Here is an 18,316-nt window from a genome sequence, read left to right as displayed (position 1 = left end):
ATATAAGTTAACAAGCCTTAGACCCTAGTGACGCGTTTTAAATCCGTGAGGGTCTAGGCCCAGAACGGACAATATCACTAGCGGGCTGGACTGTTACATTTCTTTTACCGAATAGATGTGGAGACAGGCAGTGCAATGTGGGAGCCATGCTACAACTAGACCCTTAACTAATAAGGTTGAGTGACTTATAATATCGGATGTAGGTAAATATTTTCCGAAAGAAGAGTACCCAAAAGCAGAAAGGTAGCTATGTTACAACCCTTCTAAATGATAAAGCGAATATATAACACTACCAGAAAATCACTATTTTCCAACCACAAATTCCGACTAAAGAAAAAGTAATACAATTTCATGTTTACAAAAGTGGCAGCATATTTTCTTTTCTTCTGACAAATTATTGAGTTGTACAAGGTGGCTCCTTGAGAAAATGATGGATCAGGACACAAAAAATCTGCTCCAAACTTTACAGATCAATAGTATATGTTTTCTTTTCCAATTTCCTGAGCAGATGGCTAACAAACATGTCTCAGCAAGTAAAGGAAAGTTAGTAAGGCACGGTGGCAGTAACAGTTCTGTGTCTAGGATCAGTGAGAACAGTTTGTACATTGGCAAAACCAGTTTCCTTCATTACTCTTTCAAGATCAGTCAAGTAGTATTCATCCAGAAAAGGTTCTGTGCTCTTCATTAATGTAAACAACACTGGCGGTAATTCCTGTACATTGGAAATCCGAAGAGAAGTTGGGACTTATAAATATTTTGTTCATACTCTATGTTTGAAATTGTTGGAGAAAATGATAAAAGCGGTCCCTAATTTTGGTGGTAGGTCTATGATAGTCCCTTGAATATACCCTGAGCAATTTTGGTCCTTCAAGTTTGCCAAAGTTGAGCACTTTTGGTTTTCGTCAAATATTTAAGAAACTCTAGTAATTAGATTTAATGAGAGCTCACATTTGGATGTGTAGTTTCGGTTATTTTTTGTCTACTTTTGGTGTCTGGAGCGCTTTTTGCTATTTTTAGTCTATTTCTGGTGTTTGGTGTGATTTTTGGTAATGCAGATTCTAGGATTTGACGGTACTCTCCTGGTGTTTCCGGGTAAATCTTTTCTTTCACAGTTCTCCCTAATCTAACCATCAAAGTTTGTTGAATAATAGAAGGGGGACAAAATATGCTTACTTTAGGCAAACTACAAGGATCAATACTGCTTAAGAGTATATTTAAGGGACTATGTTAATCTATCTCCAAATATAAGGGATCATTTTTGTCATTTTCTCGAAATTGTTGAGTAAAGCAGACCAGCCAATTTGAAACTTTATCTTGAATAGTTTGTGTTTGAAATGTGTAAGTGAAAGAATTGGACATACCTGAAGAATCTTGGACTTTGGCTGCAGAAGAAAAGCAAGATAAGACTGATGTAAAATGGTATTCCCTCCGTTTCAATTTATGGGAACATATTTAACTGGATACGGAGTTTAAGAAAACTTTTGAACTTGAGGTGTAAAATGAGGTACATATAAATTGTGTGGCTATAAATTATTGCATAAAGGTAAACTGTTTCCAAATATGAATAGGTTCACATAAATTAAAAGGAGGGAGTAATAACAATAGTTATCAGTTAATTAGATAATTACCGAGTTATCAGTTATAGCAACAGTTCCTCCAGGTCGAAGTATCCGAAATGACTCCTTCACTAAATTTCTTATTGCTCTTTCAGGACATTCATGAAACTGCACAAACAGTAGAGAGTCAAAAGTTTAGTGAATATTAACTTCAATAAAATCGGGAACGGTTCAAATTTGCTTCTGTACTATCCGAAATCGCTCAATCTTGCTCTCTGTTAAACTTTTGTTCTGTTCATATCCTTGCTGTTAGCAAATTTTCTCATATTTGCCTTTACCATTAATAGAGCTATAGCATGAAATGAGAGGACTCCAATTGTCCAAATTCTCCGAGAAAAAATGTCCATATTTACCCCTTAATTTTTGACTCTGGCTTTAAAATATCTCAGATTGGAACTCGGTTATGGTCAATGGCAAAAATGAGACTTTTCCTAGCGGCAGGGGTAAGATTAGACCAAAAATTCAACGAAAGGCAAAGTTTCTCGATTTTGGATAGTACAGGGGCTGCATCCTTTCTTTTTATTTGACCAATTGCGATCACTTATCGAACAACTAATGTCGCTTTGAACAGTCACAAATACCATAATGCTGGGAAAAAAAGTATGTTATCTAGAGAATTTGCTACTAATCGGATACTAAGTGCAGGGAAGGATGCAAAGGTAATTCGATCTTGTAAAGAAAGTGATTTATCTGTGTAGTGTGCTAGACAACATACCACATAAGCAATTGAAACAAGGTCAAATGATTTGGAAGGCAAGCCAGTGTTTTCACCGTTTGCATGTATCCAGCTTAGAGGATTCTTTCTCTGGTTTCTTTTCTTTTCTTTATACTGAGCAACAGCAAGAAAATATGGTGAAAGATCCAGACCCTGCACAAGAAATCAAGAATCAGAAGTATTTAAGATTGGAAATGTTATTTCAGAAGTTATTACTGCATTTGCCATTCTCCAGCCTTCTTTTTCTCCTAAACAGATGAAATTATAAATGTTTGTTCGTACTCACAGTCACTTTAGCAGAAGGATATCTGTCCGCAAGATATCCCGTGCTCACACCAACCGAGCATCCAATGTCAAGAATGTCTCTGATTGAGAAGTCTGCGGAATATTGTTGATGATGTTTTTCGATTGCATCAAGCCAATTTCCGCGTACTATCTGGTTTGCTTCTTCAAGTGAAGAAGCATTAGGTATTGCACGTCTCACCATAGACATAGTTGCAGCCTCTGCTTCAGCTGCAGCCTACAGTAGTTAATTAAGTTGATGTAAATTTCTAACCAGCTTCATAACCAAATAATCATAAGCACATAACAAAAAGGATATATCATATCCTCTATTACTTGATCACCAGAGACCAAAGAACCAACAGAAGCACAAAACCAATGAAGTACAAAAGGCAGCCCGATGCACTAAGCTCCCGCTATGCACGGGGTCCGGGGGAAGGGCCAGACCACAAGGGTCTATTGTACGCAGCCTTACCCTGCATTTCTGCAAGAGACTGTTTCTACGGCTCGAACCCGTGACCAACCAATGAAGTACAAATCAAACATAAATATAATATAACTTGAAATTATGCACGAAACTGAAGAAATCTGATAAGAAAAGATTGAAACTTTCAATGTGCCGCTTTTAGGGGCTCAAAAGACATGTTTGGGATCTATTTTAACTCTTACCAGCCAGGAGAGGTTGCCTTCATCATACGCGTGGAAGGGATTTAGATAATCTGGAACAAGCAATCACTGTGTCAACCAGTTTGTGTTTCGGGAAGGGTGATCCATTACAATAAAAAATTTAAAAGAAAAAGTGGTCTTTCAGTCCTTAAGTACATAATGTAAAAGGATGACACGCACAAATTGAGAAATGTCATAATGTAACAGGAGTTTACATTAAACGGACAATGGTTTCGACCCCTGCACTTGTAATAATATTTCAAGCTAATAAATATATCATGGTTTCGACCTTTGAATGTCATGGCGCTCGGCGCTCCATATTACAGTCAAGTTTTCACCATTAATAGATAAAGTAGTGCATAACTTTAAGATATAAGCCTTCTCTGTAACATTAGTTTCCTTTAAATACCTAGTGGTTAGTCCACCAGAGCAAATTTGCTTTGATATAAATAGTTCCCATCTGCATTTATCCCATTCTCTTCTAACACCTCAAACAAATTACACAATGCAAAAACACTTCATCTCTTAGATACTCAAAAAATCAACTTCTGCTTATTTGCCATCTCCATTACTAGGACTACAAGCACTAGCCTGGCTAACTGAGTATTTTCAGCCTCTGAAACTAAATTCAAGTTACTTTATTACTCCCTCTATCCCGGTTTATATGTCAATACTTTCCTTTTTAATCTGTCACAAATATTTATAATTTATTTTAGACCACAAGTTTACTCCATGCCTGCCATATAAATTAGGACGTTTTTCTTTTTTTTTTTTTTTTGGGGGGGGGGGGGGGGGGGCGGGGTTGATTGCATATTGAATATAGATCCATGTCTTTCTTGTTCCACGGTCTAAGACTAAATTCGGTGGGATAAAGAAGAAAAAATATAAAAAAGTTTGATAAGAAACTCACAATCAGGATATGCAATGGCAGGATTCTGGATGCTCTCTAACTCTTTGTAAACATCAGAATCCAGTATCTCCTTTGTCATCTCCCTCCATGGAATATTAGTTTTCTCAGCTGTACTGTTCAAACCCCACAAAATCAGATCAAACTTGAGGCAATTTAAACATTTCAATATAGTAGCGGAGCAAGTAAAATTCTATGATCAAGTTTGTCCCTACCTACTAACAAAAAATATTTACACGTAGTTGGCTAGCTTATTACAAACTTAAAATATAAGGAAAAGATCCAAATTTACCCATCTGCTCTAAGAAATATGCTAATACTTTGACGCCATTCATACTCTTGCAATTAGCTAATTGTCTCTTTGATCTTGACTTTAACGGAGCTCCGGTATGGATTGAGTAGATTCCACATGTCACACAAAGAAATTTGGACATAGAACTTAAGAAAAGTAAGGAAGACTTTTATATCTTGTGGTCCTAAATAAGTTATGTGGAACATTGGAGTTAAATAGTTATGGTACAAAATATAAAAAAAAAAGATATTTTTCTGAAGCAGACTAAAAAAAGAAAGTAAGACACATAAATTGAAACAAAGAGTATACTCTAAATAGAAACAATTTCCTTCTTAACCAACAAAGGTTACGGTGGAGCGATAAGTACTCCTTCATCCTTAATCAGATGCCAAGGATTCGAGCCGGAGTATGGAGTCGCCTTTGTTAGGGAGCGTTCTACCCCCCAATAGGGTGTTGAATTTGATAAGATTAATGTGAACTAGTGTGAACATTTAAAGCCTCCTTTTTGGGAGAAATTGGTAGATGCATTTTTCATGCATTTACATTGCATGATCACACTTAATATGATGTCTTGTATGACATTATTAAGGCAATTTTCCTTCTATAAATAGCAAGGGTTTTGTTCATTTATAAACATCTCTCACTTGCCTTCTTATCTCCTGCGGCGTTTGAATATTCTTTCTCTCTTGTAGTATTTCACTTATATTTTTGGAGCGAAATAAAGTTTGAGTTGATTGTGTTCGAGGACTAGGCAAAAATTAAATTTTGTCGAACCTCGTTAATTTCTTGTGTTCTTTTAATTATTGTCTCATTTACTATTTATTAGCTACATTTAGATATAGTAGTTGTGATTTAATCACTCTCTATATATTCAGCTTCCGTAATAATTGGTATCAGAGCCAAGGTTCTATCTTAGTATGCTCTGTGGTTACAACATAGTTTGAACTTCCACATTAGAAAAGAATTACTTTGGTGTTCTGTACTATCAGCAAATAAATAGTATCTGTAGTAAAAATGGGAGATAATAAAAATGAAGAGTCCACATCGGGTGTCAATAATACGTCGTCGGCATCTTCGCTTATGACAAAAATTATGTCAAATGCGAAATTTGCAGTTGAGATTTTTGACGGGTCAGGACATTTGGGATGTGGCAAACTGAGGTTCTTGATGTCCTTTTTCAATAAGGGCTAGATATTGCCATAGAAGAAAAGAAACCAAACAATATCGGAGAAGGAGATTGGAAGATTATCAACCGCGTTGCTTGATCTTACCTCGCAAGAGAACAGAAGTATCCATACAGAAAAGAAACTTCTGTAAGTAAATTGTGGAATGCATTGGAAGATTATTGAAGAAAAACAGTCAAAATAAACTTTACATGAAAAAAAGACTGTTACGCTTCACATATGTTCCTGGTACGACAATGAATGATCATATCACCAGCTTTAATAAGTTGACAACAGATTTGCAGAATATAGACGCGACTTTTAGTGATGGAGATATGCCTTTAATGTTATTAAGTTCACTTCCCGATGAGTACGAGCACCTCGAAACTATTCTACTCCATGAGAATGATGAAGTATCTCTCGAAGAAGTTTGTTGTGTCTTGTACTGCTATGAACAAAGAAAGAGAGAAAAACAAAAAAAGTGGAGAAGGAGAAGCATTGGTCGGGAGAGGTCATTCTCAAAATCATATGAGAACGAAGAAAGGAAGATCCAAGTCAAGATCCAGACCCAACAAAGATGAATGCGCCTTTTGCCGAGAAAAGGGGCACTGGAAGAAAGATTGTCCAAAGTTGAAAAACAAGGTCAAACCTAACAATGGGAAGGTTGTCATGGATTCAAATGTAGTTGATTGTGACGACTCTGATTTCTCACTAGTTACAACTGAGCCATTCAAACCATGTGACATATGGTTGTTGGATTCAACTTGTAGCTATCATATGTATCCCAACCGGGATTGGTTCGTTGATTTTCAAGAAGGATAATGTGGAGTTATTCACACCACAAATAACAATCCTCTTACCACATATGGTGTTGGTTCAATCCGATTAAGAAACCATGATGGATTGATCAGAACATTAACAAATGTTCGATACGTACCAGAATTGAAGAAAAATCTCATTTCTGTAGGAGCCCTAGAGTCAAAGGGGTTCAAAGTCATTGCAGAAAATAGGATAATGAGAATATGCTCTGGTGCACTAGTGGTAATGAAGGGAATTCGGCGAAATAATAACATGTACCACTATCACGGTAGTACAGTTATTGGGACAGCAACAGTGACATCCAGTGATGACAAGGAGGCAGAAGCAACCAAGCTATGGCACATGCGCTTGGGACATGCTGAGGAAAATCCTTGAAAATTTATCACATCAAGGAATGTTAAAAGGAGTAAAGACTTGCAATTTGGAATTTTGTGAGCATTGTGTCAAGGAAAAACAGACAAGGGTTAAATTTGGAATAGATATCCATCATACTAAAGATATTTTGGATTATGTTCACTCTGATGTTTGGGGTGCTTCCAAAACACCTTCATTAGGTGGGAAACACTAGTTTGTAACCTTTATTGATGATTTTTCCCGAAATGTGTGGGTGTATACTATGAAAACCAAAGATGAGGTACTGGGAATTTTTCTCAAATGGAAGGCGATGATGGAGACTAAAACAGGCAGAAAGATAAAGTGTCTCCGCACAGATAACGGTGGAGAACACAAAAATGATCTTTACAATAAGCTTTGTGAAGATGATGGCATTTTGAGACACTTCACTGTCAGAAATACACCACAACAGAATGGAGTGGCAGAACGCATAAACCGAACTTTGCTGGAGAAGGTTCGGCGTATGTTGTCCAATGCTGGCTTGGGCAAAGAATTTTGGGTTGAGGCAATAACATATGCATGTCACCTCATTAATCGTCTATCATCTGCCGCTATTGGAGGCAAGACACCATTTGAAAAATGGTATGGAAAACCTACTGAAGATTATAATTTTTTGCATGTATTTGGCTCAATTGCATACTATCATGTGAAAGAGTCAAAATTGGATCCGAGAGCAAAGAAAGCTATATTTATGGTAATTATTTCTGGAGTCAAAGGATACCGCTTATGGTGTTTAGAGACAAGGAAAATTATATTCAGCAGAGATGTTACCTTTGACGAATCTGCCGTAACAGATAAGTGACAGTTGAAGATGTCAAACAAATTGATGATGTTTCAAAGCAGGTGGTTTGAGGGAAAATTAATTTTCCCAACACAGGGAGAAAACAAGGAAACAACAAAAGATTTTCCTCTGAAAGTAGAGCCAGTAGAGGGGGAGATTCCAACTCAGGAACCTCAACAGCAACTTGAATCAATAGCAACTAGCAAGCCAAAAAGAACAATAAAGAAACCTGTTCGTCTCATAGAGACGGTGGCTTGTGCAGCCTCAATTGTAGCTGATGGTATTCCTACCACTTATAAAGACGCAGTCCAAAGTTCAGAAGAAGATAAATGAAGCATAGCCATGAATGAAGAAATGCAGTCCCTTCATCAGAATCGCACATGGAAATTGGCCAATCTCCCGAAGGAAAAGAAAGCAATTGGGTGCAAATGGGTATTTACAAAGAAAGAAGGATTTCCTAACCAAGAAGATGTTCGCTACAAAGCAAGATTGTTGGCCAAAGGATACGCTCAAAGGGAATTGATTATAATGAGGTGTTTTCTCAGTCGTGAAACACTCCTCCACTAGAGTTTTGTTGGCTTTGGTAGCACAGTTGAATTTGGAACTAGTTCAGTTAGATGTAAAAACTGCATTTTTACATGGAGACTTGGAAGAAGAAATCTATATAACTCAGCCTGAAGGATTTAAAGTTGCTGGAAAGGAAAATATGGTGTGCAAACTTGAAAAATTGTTGTACGGATTGAAACAATCTTCTAGACAATAGTACAAACTATTTGACAAGTTTATGTTGCGACAGAAGTACAGAAGAAGCAAATACAATCATTGTGTGTAATTGCGCAAGCTTGAAGATGGATCCTTCATATATCTTCTCCTATACGTTGATGATATGTTGATAGCTTCCAAAAGTCAAGAAGAAATTGAGAAGTTGAAGATTCAACTAAGAAAGGAGTTTGAGATAAAGGATTTGGGTGAGGCGAAGAAAATTCTTGGCATAAAGATAAAAAGAGATAGACATTCAAAGAAACTCTATCTATCTCGGAAAGAATACTTGAAGAGAGTAATAGATCGATTTGGCATGAACGAGAACAGGAAGTCGGTTAGCACTTCTCTTGCTCCTCGCTTTAAGCTTAGTGCTGCTACGTCGCCGAAGAATGAAACTGAACGAGAATATATGTCAAGAGTGCCATATGTGAATGTCGTTGGTAGCTTAATGCATGCAATGGTTTGCACAAGACCTGATATTTCACATGCTATCGGAGTTGTAAGCAGGTATATGCATGATCTAGGAAAGGAGCAATGGCAAGCTGTGAAATGGATTCTACGGTATATTCGTAATATTGTAGATGTTGGATTGATATTTGAGCAGGAAGATATCTGGTTGGATATTGTGACTCGGATTATGCAGGTGATTTGGACAAGTGTAGATCAACTACTGGTTATGTTTTCACTTTTGCAAATGCACCAGTTAGTTGGAAATCTACTTTGCAGTCAACGGTTGCTTTGTCTACTACTGAGGCAGAGTACATGACAATTACGGAGGCTATAAAGGAGGCAATTTGGCTTCAAGGGTTGCTTAGAGAGCTTAGTATTGGTCAAGAAAACATCACACTATTTTGTGATAGTCAGAGTGTTATCCAATTAGCAAAGAACCAAGTTTATCATGCAAGGACGAAGCACATTGATGTTCGATATCACTTTGTACGAGATATTATAGAAGAAGGTGGAGTCATGGTGCAGAAAATTCGGACTACAGACAAACCTGCAGATATGCTAACAAAAGTAGTGACTGTAATCAAGTTTCAACATTGTTGAACTTTGAAGATTGAAGTTGAAGACACAATCAAAATTTATTACTGAGAGAAAATTGAAAAGTTGGAATCTTGCCAAGGTGGATTTGTTGAATTTGACAACATTAATGCGAACTAGTGTGAACATTTGAAGCCCCTTTTTTGGAAGAAATTGGTAAATGCATTTTTCATGCATTTACATTGCATGATCACACTTAATATGATGTCTTGTATGACATTATTAAGGCAATTTCTCTTCTATAAATAGCAAGGGTTTTGTTCATTTGTAAACATCTCTCACTTGCCTTCTTATCTCATCCTGAGGCATTTGAATCTTATTTCTCTCTTGTAGTATTTCACTTATATTTTTGGAGTGAAATAAAGTTTGAGTTGATTGTGTCCGAGGACTAGGCAAAAATCAAATTTTGCTGAACCTCGTTAATTTCTGGTGTTCTTTTTATTATTGTCTCATTTACTATTTATTAGATATAGTAGTTGTGATTTAATCACTCTCTATATATTCAGCTTTCACAACATGGGGGACTTCTTAGTGCAAATCCGAACATAGTCGCACCCCAGGTACCCAATACCGGGTGGAAAACCAAAAGAAAAAACTGTCCTTCTTGAACGGATTAAATTTTAAGATAATTCACAAAAATTCAACAAAAGAAATAGCGAATGTAAAAGTGGGAGGACCTTATAAAAACTTGTCTGGCACCAAGTTTGAGTATAGAGAAGAGCGGTTTGAAGGAAATAAGAGCTCCAACTAGACGTGAAAGTGGGGTTTCCCCTGTCCAACGAGGCCTTTCAAGTTGTCCTTCCTCAAATGCCTCTGCAATTTGTGCATTTCCACTTGAAGAAGCTGACAACTTAAAGGCCAACACACTACGGTTTCTTCTTATTGGAGATTTAGTTATGGTGAAGAAAATGGGATTCACAGTGTCAAGCTTGAAGCTGAATGCCATTTGCTAATTCTTGGTGCGAGCGCGAAAGAGAGTTTTGGTTGAAAATTATTGCCATTTCTTCTTTGTGGTTTGAATTGAAAGAGTATCAAAATCTCAAAATCCTACTGGACCAACGGGAAGTGAACACGTGTACGTTCTATATTTCTAGTGATAAACGTCTACTCTGTCTTTTCTGAGGTTTGTTAACTACTTAATATCCTGTTTGGCCAAGAAAAAAATCACTTTAGTTTGAAACATATTTTTTCTTAAAATTACTTTTGGTTAGAAATAGTTTATGTTTGACTAATTAATTTGAAAAACACTTCTGAGCAGTAATTAATGTTTGGTCAAGCTTTTAAAAATTACTTCTAAGTGTATTTTTCTCAAAAGTGTTTTTCAAAAAAGTGTTTTTAAAGAGAAGCTATCTTTTTCTGATTCTCCTTAAAAGTACTTTTTTTCTTCCAAAAGATTGGCCAAACACTTCAACTTTGGAAAAAAAACTAATTTTCTTTGAAAAAAAAGTACTTCTAGAATTGGAAAAGCTTGGCGAAACATGCTATAAGTCTAATGCATGATGCCAAATGTTCGACGAAATTATTTTTGTGAAAACATGTACATGGCACGAATTATTATATGTAATGAATAAAATGTATATATTATTAGGATAAATAAACAATTTAGAAATTATTAGAGGTATGTTGTTGTAACAAATAATTTTATATTGCAAATCAATATTGTATTAGTTATGAGGATTTTTTTTTTATTTCCTTATGCGGCCAAGTAAAAAAGACTCATTAGGTATGCTGAGTATTATACCTAAATTAAATGTTGTATTAGTTATACCAAATTTTATGCTGGAATTATATTTCCTTATACGACCATCTATTTATCACCAGGATAAGCTTGGCTGGAACTAACTCAAAGTCCTAATTTGAGAATCAACGAATAAGTTGTGGCTAAGAATAAAATGTCATTCAAAGCCCGAGATAGTTTTTTGCAACTAGGTTGTTCACTCGAAGATTGATTAAGGCGCAGCAATTGACCGTTTCATTCCGGGTTGAGCTGCGTAAACAGGGAAAATAAAAATAGTCACAGCTTCAAAAGTAATCGAAATTTAATCACTTTTCATGTAAAGATAAATTTGAACGAAAACACTGTTCAAAATCAGAAAAAAATACTCCAGTATAAGTTCCAATATATTATACCGATCCAGCATAATATACCGGAGATTGGAGCATCAGAACTTTCCGCGTGTTAGAGTTCCAGCATAATATGCTGAAAGTTCATACACAGGTGAATCGATCTCCAATATATTATGTTAGAACTTTTCGTGTTGCAGCAAAATAGTGGCTATTTTTCAATGACTTTACAAACGTTGGCTATTTTTGAATGATCAGTCTGAAAACTGACTAGCCCATGCTATTTTTACTGTAAACAACCTCTTGCAAAAATGCAGGGTAAGGTTGCATACAATAGACCCTTGTGGTCCAGCTCTTTCCCGGACCCCACGCATAGCGAGAGCTTAATGCACCGAGCTGCTCTTTTTATTTTGCCGAATGTTATCGGCCAAGATAACTAGGATATCTAATCGTATTTGCTTCCCTCGCAGTGCGACTGTTGATCCAGCTGGCCAAAACTCCCATTTACGAGCAAAGAGCTTGATCGAAAAAACCATTATGAATCTGCTTTCCCGTGGTTATCTTCGTATCTCAAACAACTTGTCCTCGTTTGCATTTTAAAAACTTGGAACTCGTCTTCCATCGTTATTCCTTTTGTTAATGAAGTAGGAAGGGAGGGCCAACGGGACCCCAGGTGGTTTAACACAAGCAAGGAGCTTACACCAAATGACCAAATCAACATTCAACAATTCACCAACTTGTTGACGTGAAATATTTTGGCTAATGTCCTGTCAACTCAATTCAGAGATTTCGAATTGAATAGAAGCTGCCGCAGTGGCAAATAGAGACCCATAGAAACGCCAGCAACCTTCATTCTACGACATTTGAGAAGAAGTCAATAGCCTATGCACCAACTAAACTAAAAAGGCAAGATATATATTAAAAATTTGGTGAAATTTAGATAACGAAGGTTGAGAGGACAAACAAACACCGAATCCTCCATTTGGCTGCGGCAGTCATCTGAAAAATAAAACCACCTATAGACCAAACCAATCAACTAAAAGACTGAACACCTCACGATTAGGGGAGGAAATAGCACTGGGATGCAAAATCTGACCACATAAAGACTTCAAACTGATATGTAAACAAACTATAACAAGACACGCCCATAAAATAAGTATTTATAAGGACCCTAATGAACAAGCATCCCCTGGGTGATCATCCTCCTCCCTTAAATAACATAGTAGGCTCTAATATGTTGTCCCGTCACTGCAAAAGTATAAGAAAAGATATGGTTCGGAATGGGTCGGAAAGTCAACTACTCAAAGAGTGGTGAAAAACAAATATTTATTTGAATGAAGGACCAGAAAGATGTACGAAGAAACCCACCTCGGCACCCTCGCCTCCTGCTTTGCTTGTGGCTGCATCTCCCTTTTGGGCATCTTCTGTTGAGAAGGGAAAACAGAAAATACAACAAGAATAATTAGAAAGCCAATATCTTCTAAATGTTAGAAAAGGCATTGTATTCTTCTAACCGAGTTTCTATACTGTCATAGAGAACCTATTTGTTATGGCCTTATCAGCATCAAAATATCGGTTGCGCTGTGATTATAATCCCTCTTCAAAGTCATTTCGGTTGAAGAATGTTAAAACAAAAAGATGACAACTCACCACCTCAATACAAGCAGGAACATCTGTGACATTTAAGCTGAAGCCTTGCAAAGAATACAATTGGCGAATCCTAGAACATTGAAAGTCTTAACCTACTAGTTGCAGTAATCCCAATCTCACTTTTTTTTTTTTGAGAAAGAGAAGTATCTCATCCCATCCTCGATCAAAAGATAACAAAAGTATGAAACATTTGTACAATCCCTTTCCCACTAGATTATCCTATGTCCGACAAATCATTGGATGTAGCATGAAAAAGAAAATCCTCAAACTTTCATCTCAAAAAAAATCCTCAAACTTTTTAGACTGGTTGGATTCCTTTTTCCCCGAAAATAAACAACAGCACTCCAAAATTCTGAAATGTCATGTTGAAAATGAATTGGTATTCCTGACGATATCTGATATCTTTGATTGACAAGTTACTGTCCATAATATTCAACAACTATGGCAAATATACCAGAAAGGGCTGTCAGAAAGTTCAAACAAAACCCAATGAAAGTAGTTTCAGCCTTAAACAGAAAATTAAAAATAAAAGAGAGAAGAGTGCATTATGCTAGCAATCATAACAAGCCAACTGAATCCGCACCCACAAGTTGTAGACTATACAAAAATATCAAGGCAAATTGAGAATATGACTTGACGTATACCTGAATCCTCTGGAATATCAGAAGTCCACAAGGTGAGATTGTCCCTAAGAAGCTGCATAATCAAGGTGCTATCTTTGTAGGAATCCTCATTCAGGCTATCCAACTCTGATATTGCTTCATCAAAAGCCTGCTTTGCAAGGTGGCATGCCCTGGAGAAAACAGATTATTAATCAGCTGAGATTACATATAGATTGCGAATAGACTTCAAGAAAGTGATAATTCAGAAAGACGAAAGACAGACCTCTCAGGAGAGTTCAGGATCTCATAGTAGAAAACAGAGAAATTCAAAGCCAAACCCAACCTAATGGGATGTGTAGGTGGTAATTCAGCCTCAGCAGTTGTTGTAGCTGACTGCACACGAGATTTAGTAGGAATAATAAGTAGAACTAGATAAACATAGATTCACGTGTTATGTAATCATAACCAACTATAATCAAACATGGAGAGATGAAAAGGTAGAAAAGGATGAGAAAAGAGGCTACGCATCATGTTTGTAATGTTAAGAACTTGAAATAACAACATTAAGTAGACTCCTACAATGACATCATACTTTTATGCAAAAGATGTTTGCTTTGCAACACCCAAGTACCAAAACATGGGATACAAAATGTACTTGTCCGTGAAAGAGATTAAAGATTACAAAACAGGAAGGGGGTATCACTTTTATGCTGTGTGCTGCATCGTGAAGTCAAAAGAAACAAGAATATATAAAGGAGCATTTGCTCATGTGGCAACGGTTAATGCCCAAAGTTGTAGGCTGTAACCAATATGTCACATTCTAGATTCTCATCAATGGTATTGGATTGTATATCTGTTAGCTTCTCCGCTAGCACTGTTATCATTACCAAATAACTCGAAGTTAAAACTTATCATTGCACAGCAGGAAACAACCAATCACTAAAGGATTTCACCATAGCTAAACCACAAGAACAATAATTAGCTCTATGTCATAAACTAATTCGTTGAAGCAAACTCTCTGTGTGCAAATCAAGTTTTAATTCAACCAACAAAAACAACCTCCTCTCCCCTCAACCGTCTACACATATATGCTTTTAGTGAAAAGTGAGTAAAAACAACTAAACTAACAAGTAAATCAAACAATGTTCAGATCAAGTAAAAGTGAAAGGTATTCCACTGAATAACAGTAAGGCCAAAAACAAATTTTAAATATTTCTAAAAAAATAACCCCCTCGTCCAGGATCCTCCTAAACCCTCATTGCATCCAGGAAGAACAAACAAAAGGATATTTATCATGTGTAGTACAATCCAACTAAAGGTACTTCTACCAATAACACCCATCCAACTTTGACATCCGTGAAGTTTGCCGCTCAAAAGAGTCCACAGTCTCTCTTGCATTAAAGAACTCAATCTCCAGTCAGAGGATACAGCTCTATATATGAGTGATCCATTTAATGCAGTTTTAAAGAAAATAGCAAGCTACTTTAAAGGTCAAAAGCCTGAATTTAAGTCTTCCAATATGGACAAGCAAGCAGGAGATGTGATCGGTTCTTGCATAAAAAGCAATTAGCCCAAAGCAAAAGGGGAGAACACAGGTCTCTTATATGTACCAACATATTTGAGAAGCTAAGTGCAAGCAATTATTACCTGATACGCCTTCAATGAAAGATCAGACACCTCTTTCTTATCGGTACCAGTTTTGAACTCTGCAAGATAGCGATAATAATCCCCTTTCCTGTATGCAAAGATAAACCAAATGAACAAACACTGAAGTTTAGGACTTCCCATGTCACCAAATACAATATTTTCCACTCAAACTGATTAATGCAAAAGCCCTCACATCTTGTAGTAAAACACAGATGATTCACCAGCAGGACATGAGGGAATTAGATGCTCATCGATAACAGTCATGATATCACTGCAAATGTCAGTTAGCTCCTTCTCAACCTTATGCCGGTACTCCTTGATCCGTTTAGCACTCAGCTCGTTTCCTCTTGACTCTTCCTTCTGCTCAATAGAGGATAAGATCCTCCATGATGCTCTCCTCGAACCAACAACATTCTTATATCCAACAGAAAGCAAATTCCTCTCCTCCACAGTCAATTCAACATCCATATTTGCAACCTTTTTCATTGCATCAACCATCTCTGTAGAATGGTGTAAAGATATAAAACTCTATCCATTTTTTAACAATAAAGAGGACACGCATAGCAGGAGCTTAGTGCAACAGCTGCCCTTTTTCTTAACAATAAAGAGGAACCTAATTCCATTTTAATTGCCGAGGAGAAGAAGGAAGGAGGAAAACAGAATTAAACAACGCCGCGAATTATTCAAATTTAATATAAGTAACCTCTTGGTATAATCCACAGGTTTATTTCACATGCATTATAAAGCAGTAAAAGTTCTAGGAAGAACCAAAATGTCAGATCCAGTAATGGACGAGTAAATATTTTTTTCATCCATTTTTATCCAATCAAGAAAGACTTTTTTTCGAAATCTTTTTATAGCTTTCTGGATTTGATGAATCATGAGAAAAAAAATGCATTTTTTTCAATTATCAATATTAGTAATACATCAGTAGGAAATATAGAAAACTTCTAGTACTTTTCATTTTTATTTTTATTTTGTAAAATGTTGGCCTGAGATGAATTTAAATGGGAAACATGGTTAGTGAGGATTCCAATATGGCCAATTCCAATTTCCAACTTGTTTACGGGTGAAGCATAGTTGTTGTTGGAGTATCAATATTAGTAGTACCAACTTTAGTATTTGGTTATCATCGTACGATCTTTAAATTCTTAAAGCATGCCTCTTTGCCTCCTTTTTGTCTAAGATAAAAATGGGTAATATTCCAATCAAAATATTTCCTCCAGAAATTTCTATGTATAGTGTATTGTCTTTTCTTAAATAATTATTGACATGAATACTGCTAAAATAATCTAGTTTAATCTGCAGAGGTCAAAAAACAATTCATCACCAAATTGAAAATCACAAACTGTATAAGGTCAGCCAAAATTTAGGATTTTGAAGAACTTAAATTTGATCTCTGATTTTGAAGGTTATATGAATAACCAGATACACAATTAGTGTAATTAAACAGATATAAAGCTCAAACACATTAATTGAGATATATAATTAGACAAAAACCAACACTAAATTAGAAGTAAAGAAGGAAATAACAGCACATAAATTGGGACGGAGAGAGTGTAAATTTTGAAGAAATTAAGTTTGATATTCGATTTTGAAGGTTGTCTTAGTAATCAGATATAAAATTAGTCTAAAATTGAACATACATTAAAGGAAAAAAATAATTAATTGAGATCAAAACTACTGACACGAATAACTATTGTCTTTTCTTAAATAACTATTGACACGAATACTGCTAAAATTAAACTGCAGAGGTCCAAAACAATTCATTGACAAATTAAAATCACAAATAGTATAAGCTCAGCCAAAATTTAGAATTTTGAAGAACTGAAATTTGATTTCCGATTTTGAAGTTTATATGAATAACCAGATAAAAAATTAGTGTAATTAAGCAGATATGAAGCTCAAAAACATTAAATACATAATTAGGCAAAAACAAATACTAATTCTGAAGAAGTGAAGTTTCATTTTCGATTTTAAAGGTTGTCGAATAAACAGATACAGAATAGCATCACATAAATTGGGACAGATAGAGTATAAATTTAGAAGAGATGAAGTTTGATATTCGATTTTGAAGGTTGTCTTAGCAATCAGATATAAAAACATTCTAATTAAACATATAAATCAAAGAAAAAAATAATTAATTGAGATCAAAACCCTAACCGTCGTATCGTTCAGCTTGCTCGGCGAGTTTGGCGATGTAGACGCAGTTCTCGCGTTCTTTTGAGGAAGCCATGTCCAATTTCTGTGAGCCAAAGGAGATTCTTCTCTTTTCACTTTCCCCTTTCTTTTTGGTTCTCTGGCTCTGACGATTTTGTTTACTCTACCACGATTTTTTGAATAAGAGAAGAGAAAGTGAGTGGAAATGTTAAACAAAGGGCTTAGAAAAAGGGGTAATTGCAATACTTCCCCTTGAGCTCTTCGCTTTTGATAGATAACCCCCAACAAAGTTTCTTTAGGTAATATTATCCCCCTTGAAAATTTAATGAAAATTTTTGAAAGACAAAAGAATATTTAATGAAAACTTTATCTATTATTCATCTATTTCTCACTCCCAAATTAACGTTAAATTGGGGACACATGGTGAAATATTATGCTAATTAGAGACATTAGTCTTAAAGTGTAGTCTATTAGTGAATAATATAATATTTTAGAGTCGATTTAATAACGGCTAGAATATAGATGGCCTTCACTACTAACCGAAGGAAAAATTAGATAAATTTACATAATTCAGGAGCAAATTTGACTCTTTGCTAATAACTTGGGTCGAGAAAAGAGATAATATGACTTGCGGATTGATCCATGCATGAATTTAACCCACTAAAATTTTCTGATTCGACACCATATGTCAACAAAATTGGAGTAAATTCAAGATTATGAAAAGGGATAGAACTTCAACATGATCATTGAATA

The 18,316-nt window shown here is 35.9% G+C and overlaps 2 protein-coding genes across 4 annotated transcripts; both read right to left on the bottom strand.

The window, feature by feature from the left end:
• Positions 1 to 306: 306 nt before the first annotated feature.
• Positions 307 to 10,452, bottom strand: LOC107768941 (uncharacterized). Of its 2 annotated transcripts, XM_016588115.2 has the most exons (8): positions 10,118 to 10,451; positions 4,190 to 4,302; positions 3,283 to 3,332; positions 2,618 to 2,851; positions 2,332 to 2,484; positions 1,629 to 1,724; positions 1,362 to 1,382; positions 307 to 712 (listed from the first exon to the last, which is right to left on the bottom strand). In XM_016588115.2, the coding sequence occupies exons 1-8, from the start codon at positions 10,384 to 10,386 to the stop codon at positions 545 to 547; spliced, it is 1,104 nt and encodes a 367-aa protein (XP_016443601.1). In that variant the 5' UTR covers positions 10,387 to 10,451; the 3' UTR covers positions 307 to 544. The 2 variants fall into 2 exon arrangements, with proteins under 2 accessions (XP_016443601.1, XP_016443602.1); XM_016588116.2 differs by lacking the exon at positions 1,362 to 1,382 and having other exon boundaries at positions 10,118 to 10,452.
• A 1,968-nt stretch (positions 10,453 to 12,420) lies between these two features.
• Positions 12,421 to 17,739, bottom strand: LOC107768942 (14-3-3 protein 9-like). 2 transcript variants are annotated; one of them, XM_016588118.2, is made up of 7 exons: positions 17,567 to 17,739; positions 15,597 to 15,903; positions 15,404 to 15,491; positions 14,040 to 14,149; positions 13,799 to 13,947; positions 12,873 to 12,925; positions 12,421 to 12,752 (listed from the first exon to the last, which is right to left on the bottom strand). In XM_016588118.2, the coding sequence occupies exons 1-7, from the start codon at positions 17,637 to 17,639 to the stop codon at positions 12,750 to 12,752; spliced, it is 783 nt and encodes a 260-aa protein (XP_016443604.1). In that variant the 5' UTR covers positions 17,640 to 17,739; the 3' UTR covers positions 12,421 to 12,749. The 2 variants fall into 2 exon arrangements, with proteins under 2 accessions (XP_016443604.1, XP_016443603.1); XM_016588117.2 differs by having other exon boundaries at positions 12,873 to 12,928; positions 17,567 to 17,737.
• Positions 17,740 to 18,316: the final 577 nt, after the last annotated feature.

Source organism: Nicotiana tabacum, unplaced genomic scaffold (genome assembly GCF_000715075.1).
Source record: "Nicotiana tabacum cultivar K326 unplaced genomic scaffold, ASM71507v2 Un00073, whole genome shotgun sequence".
Classification (NCBI taxonomy): domain Eukaryota; kingdom Viridiplantae; phylum Streptophyta; class Magnoliopsida; order Solanales; family Solanaceae; genus Nicotiana; species Nicotiana tabacum.
This window is presented reverse-complemented; position numbering and strand designations above follow the sequence as displayed.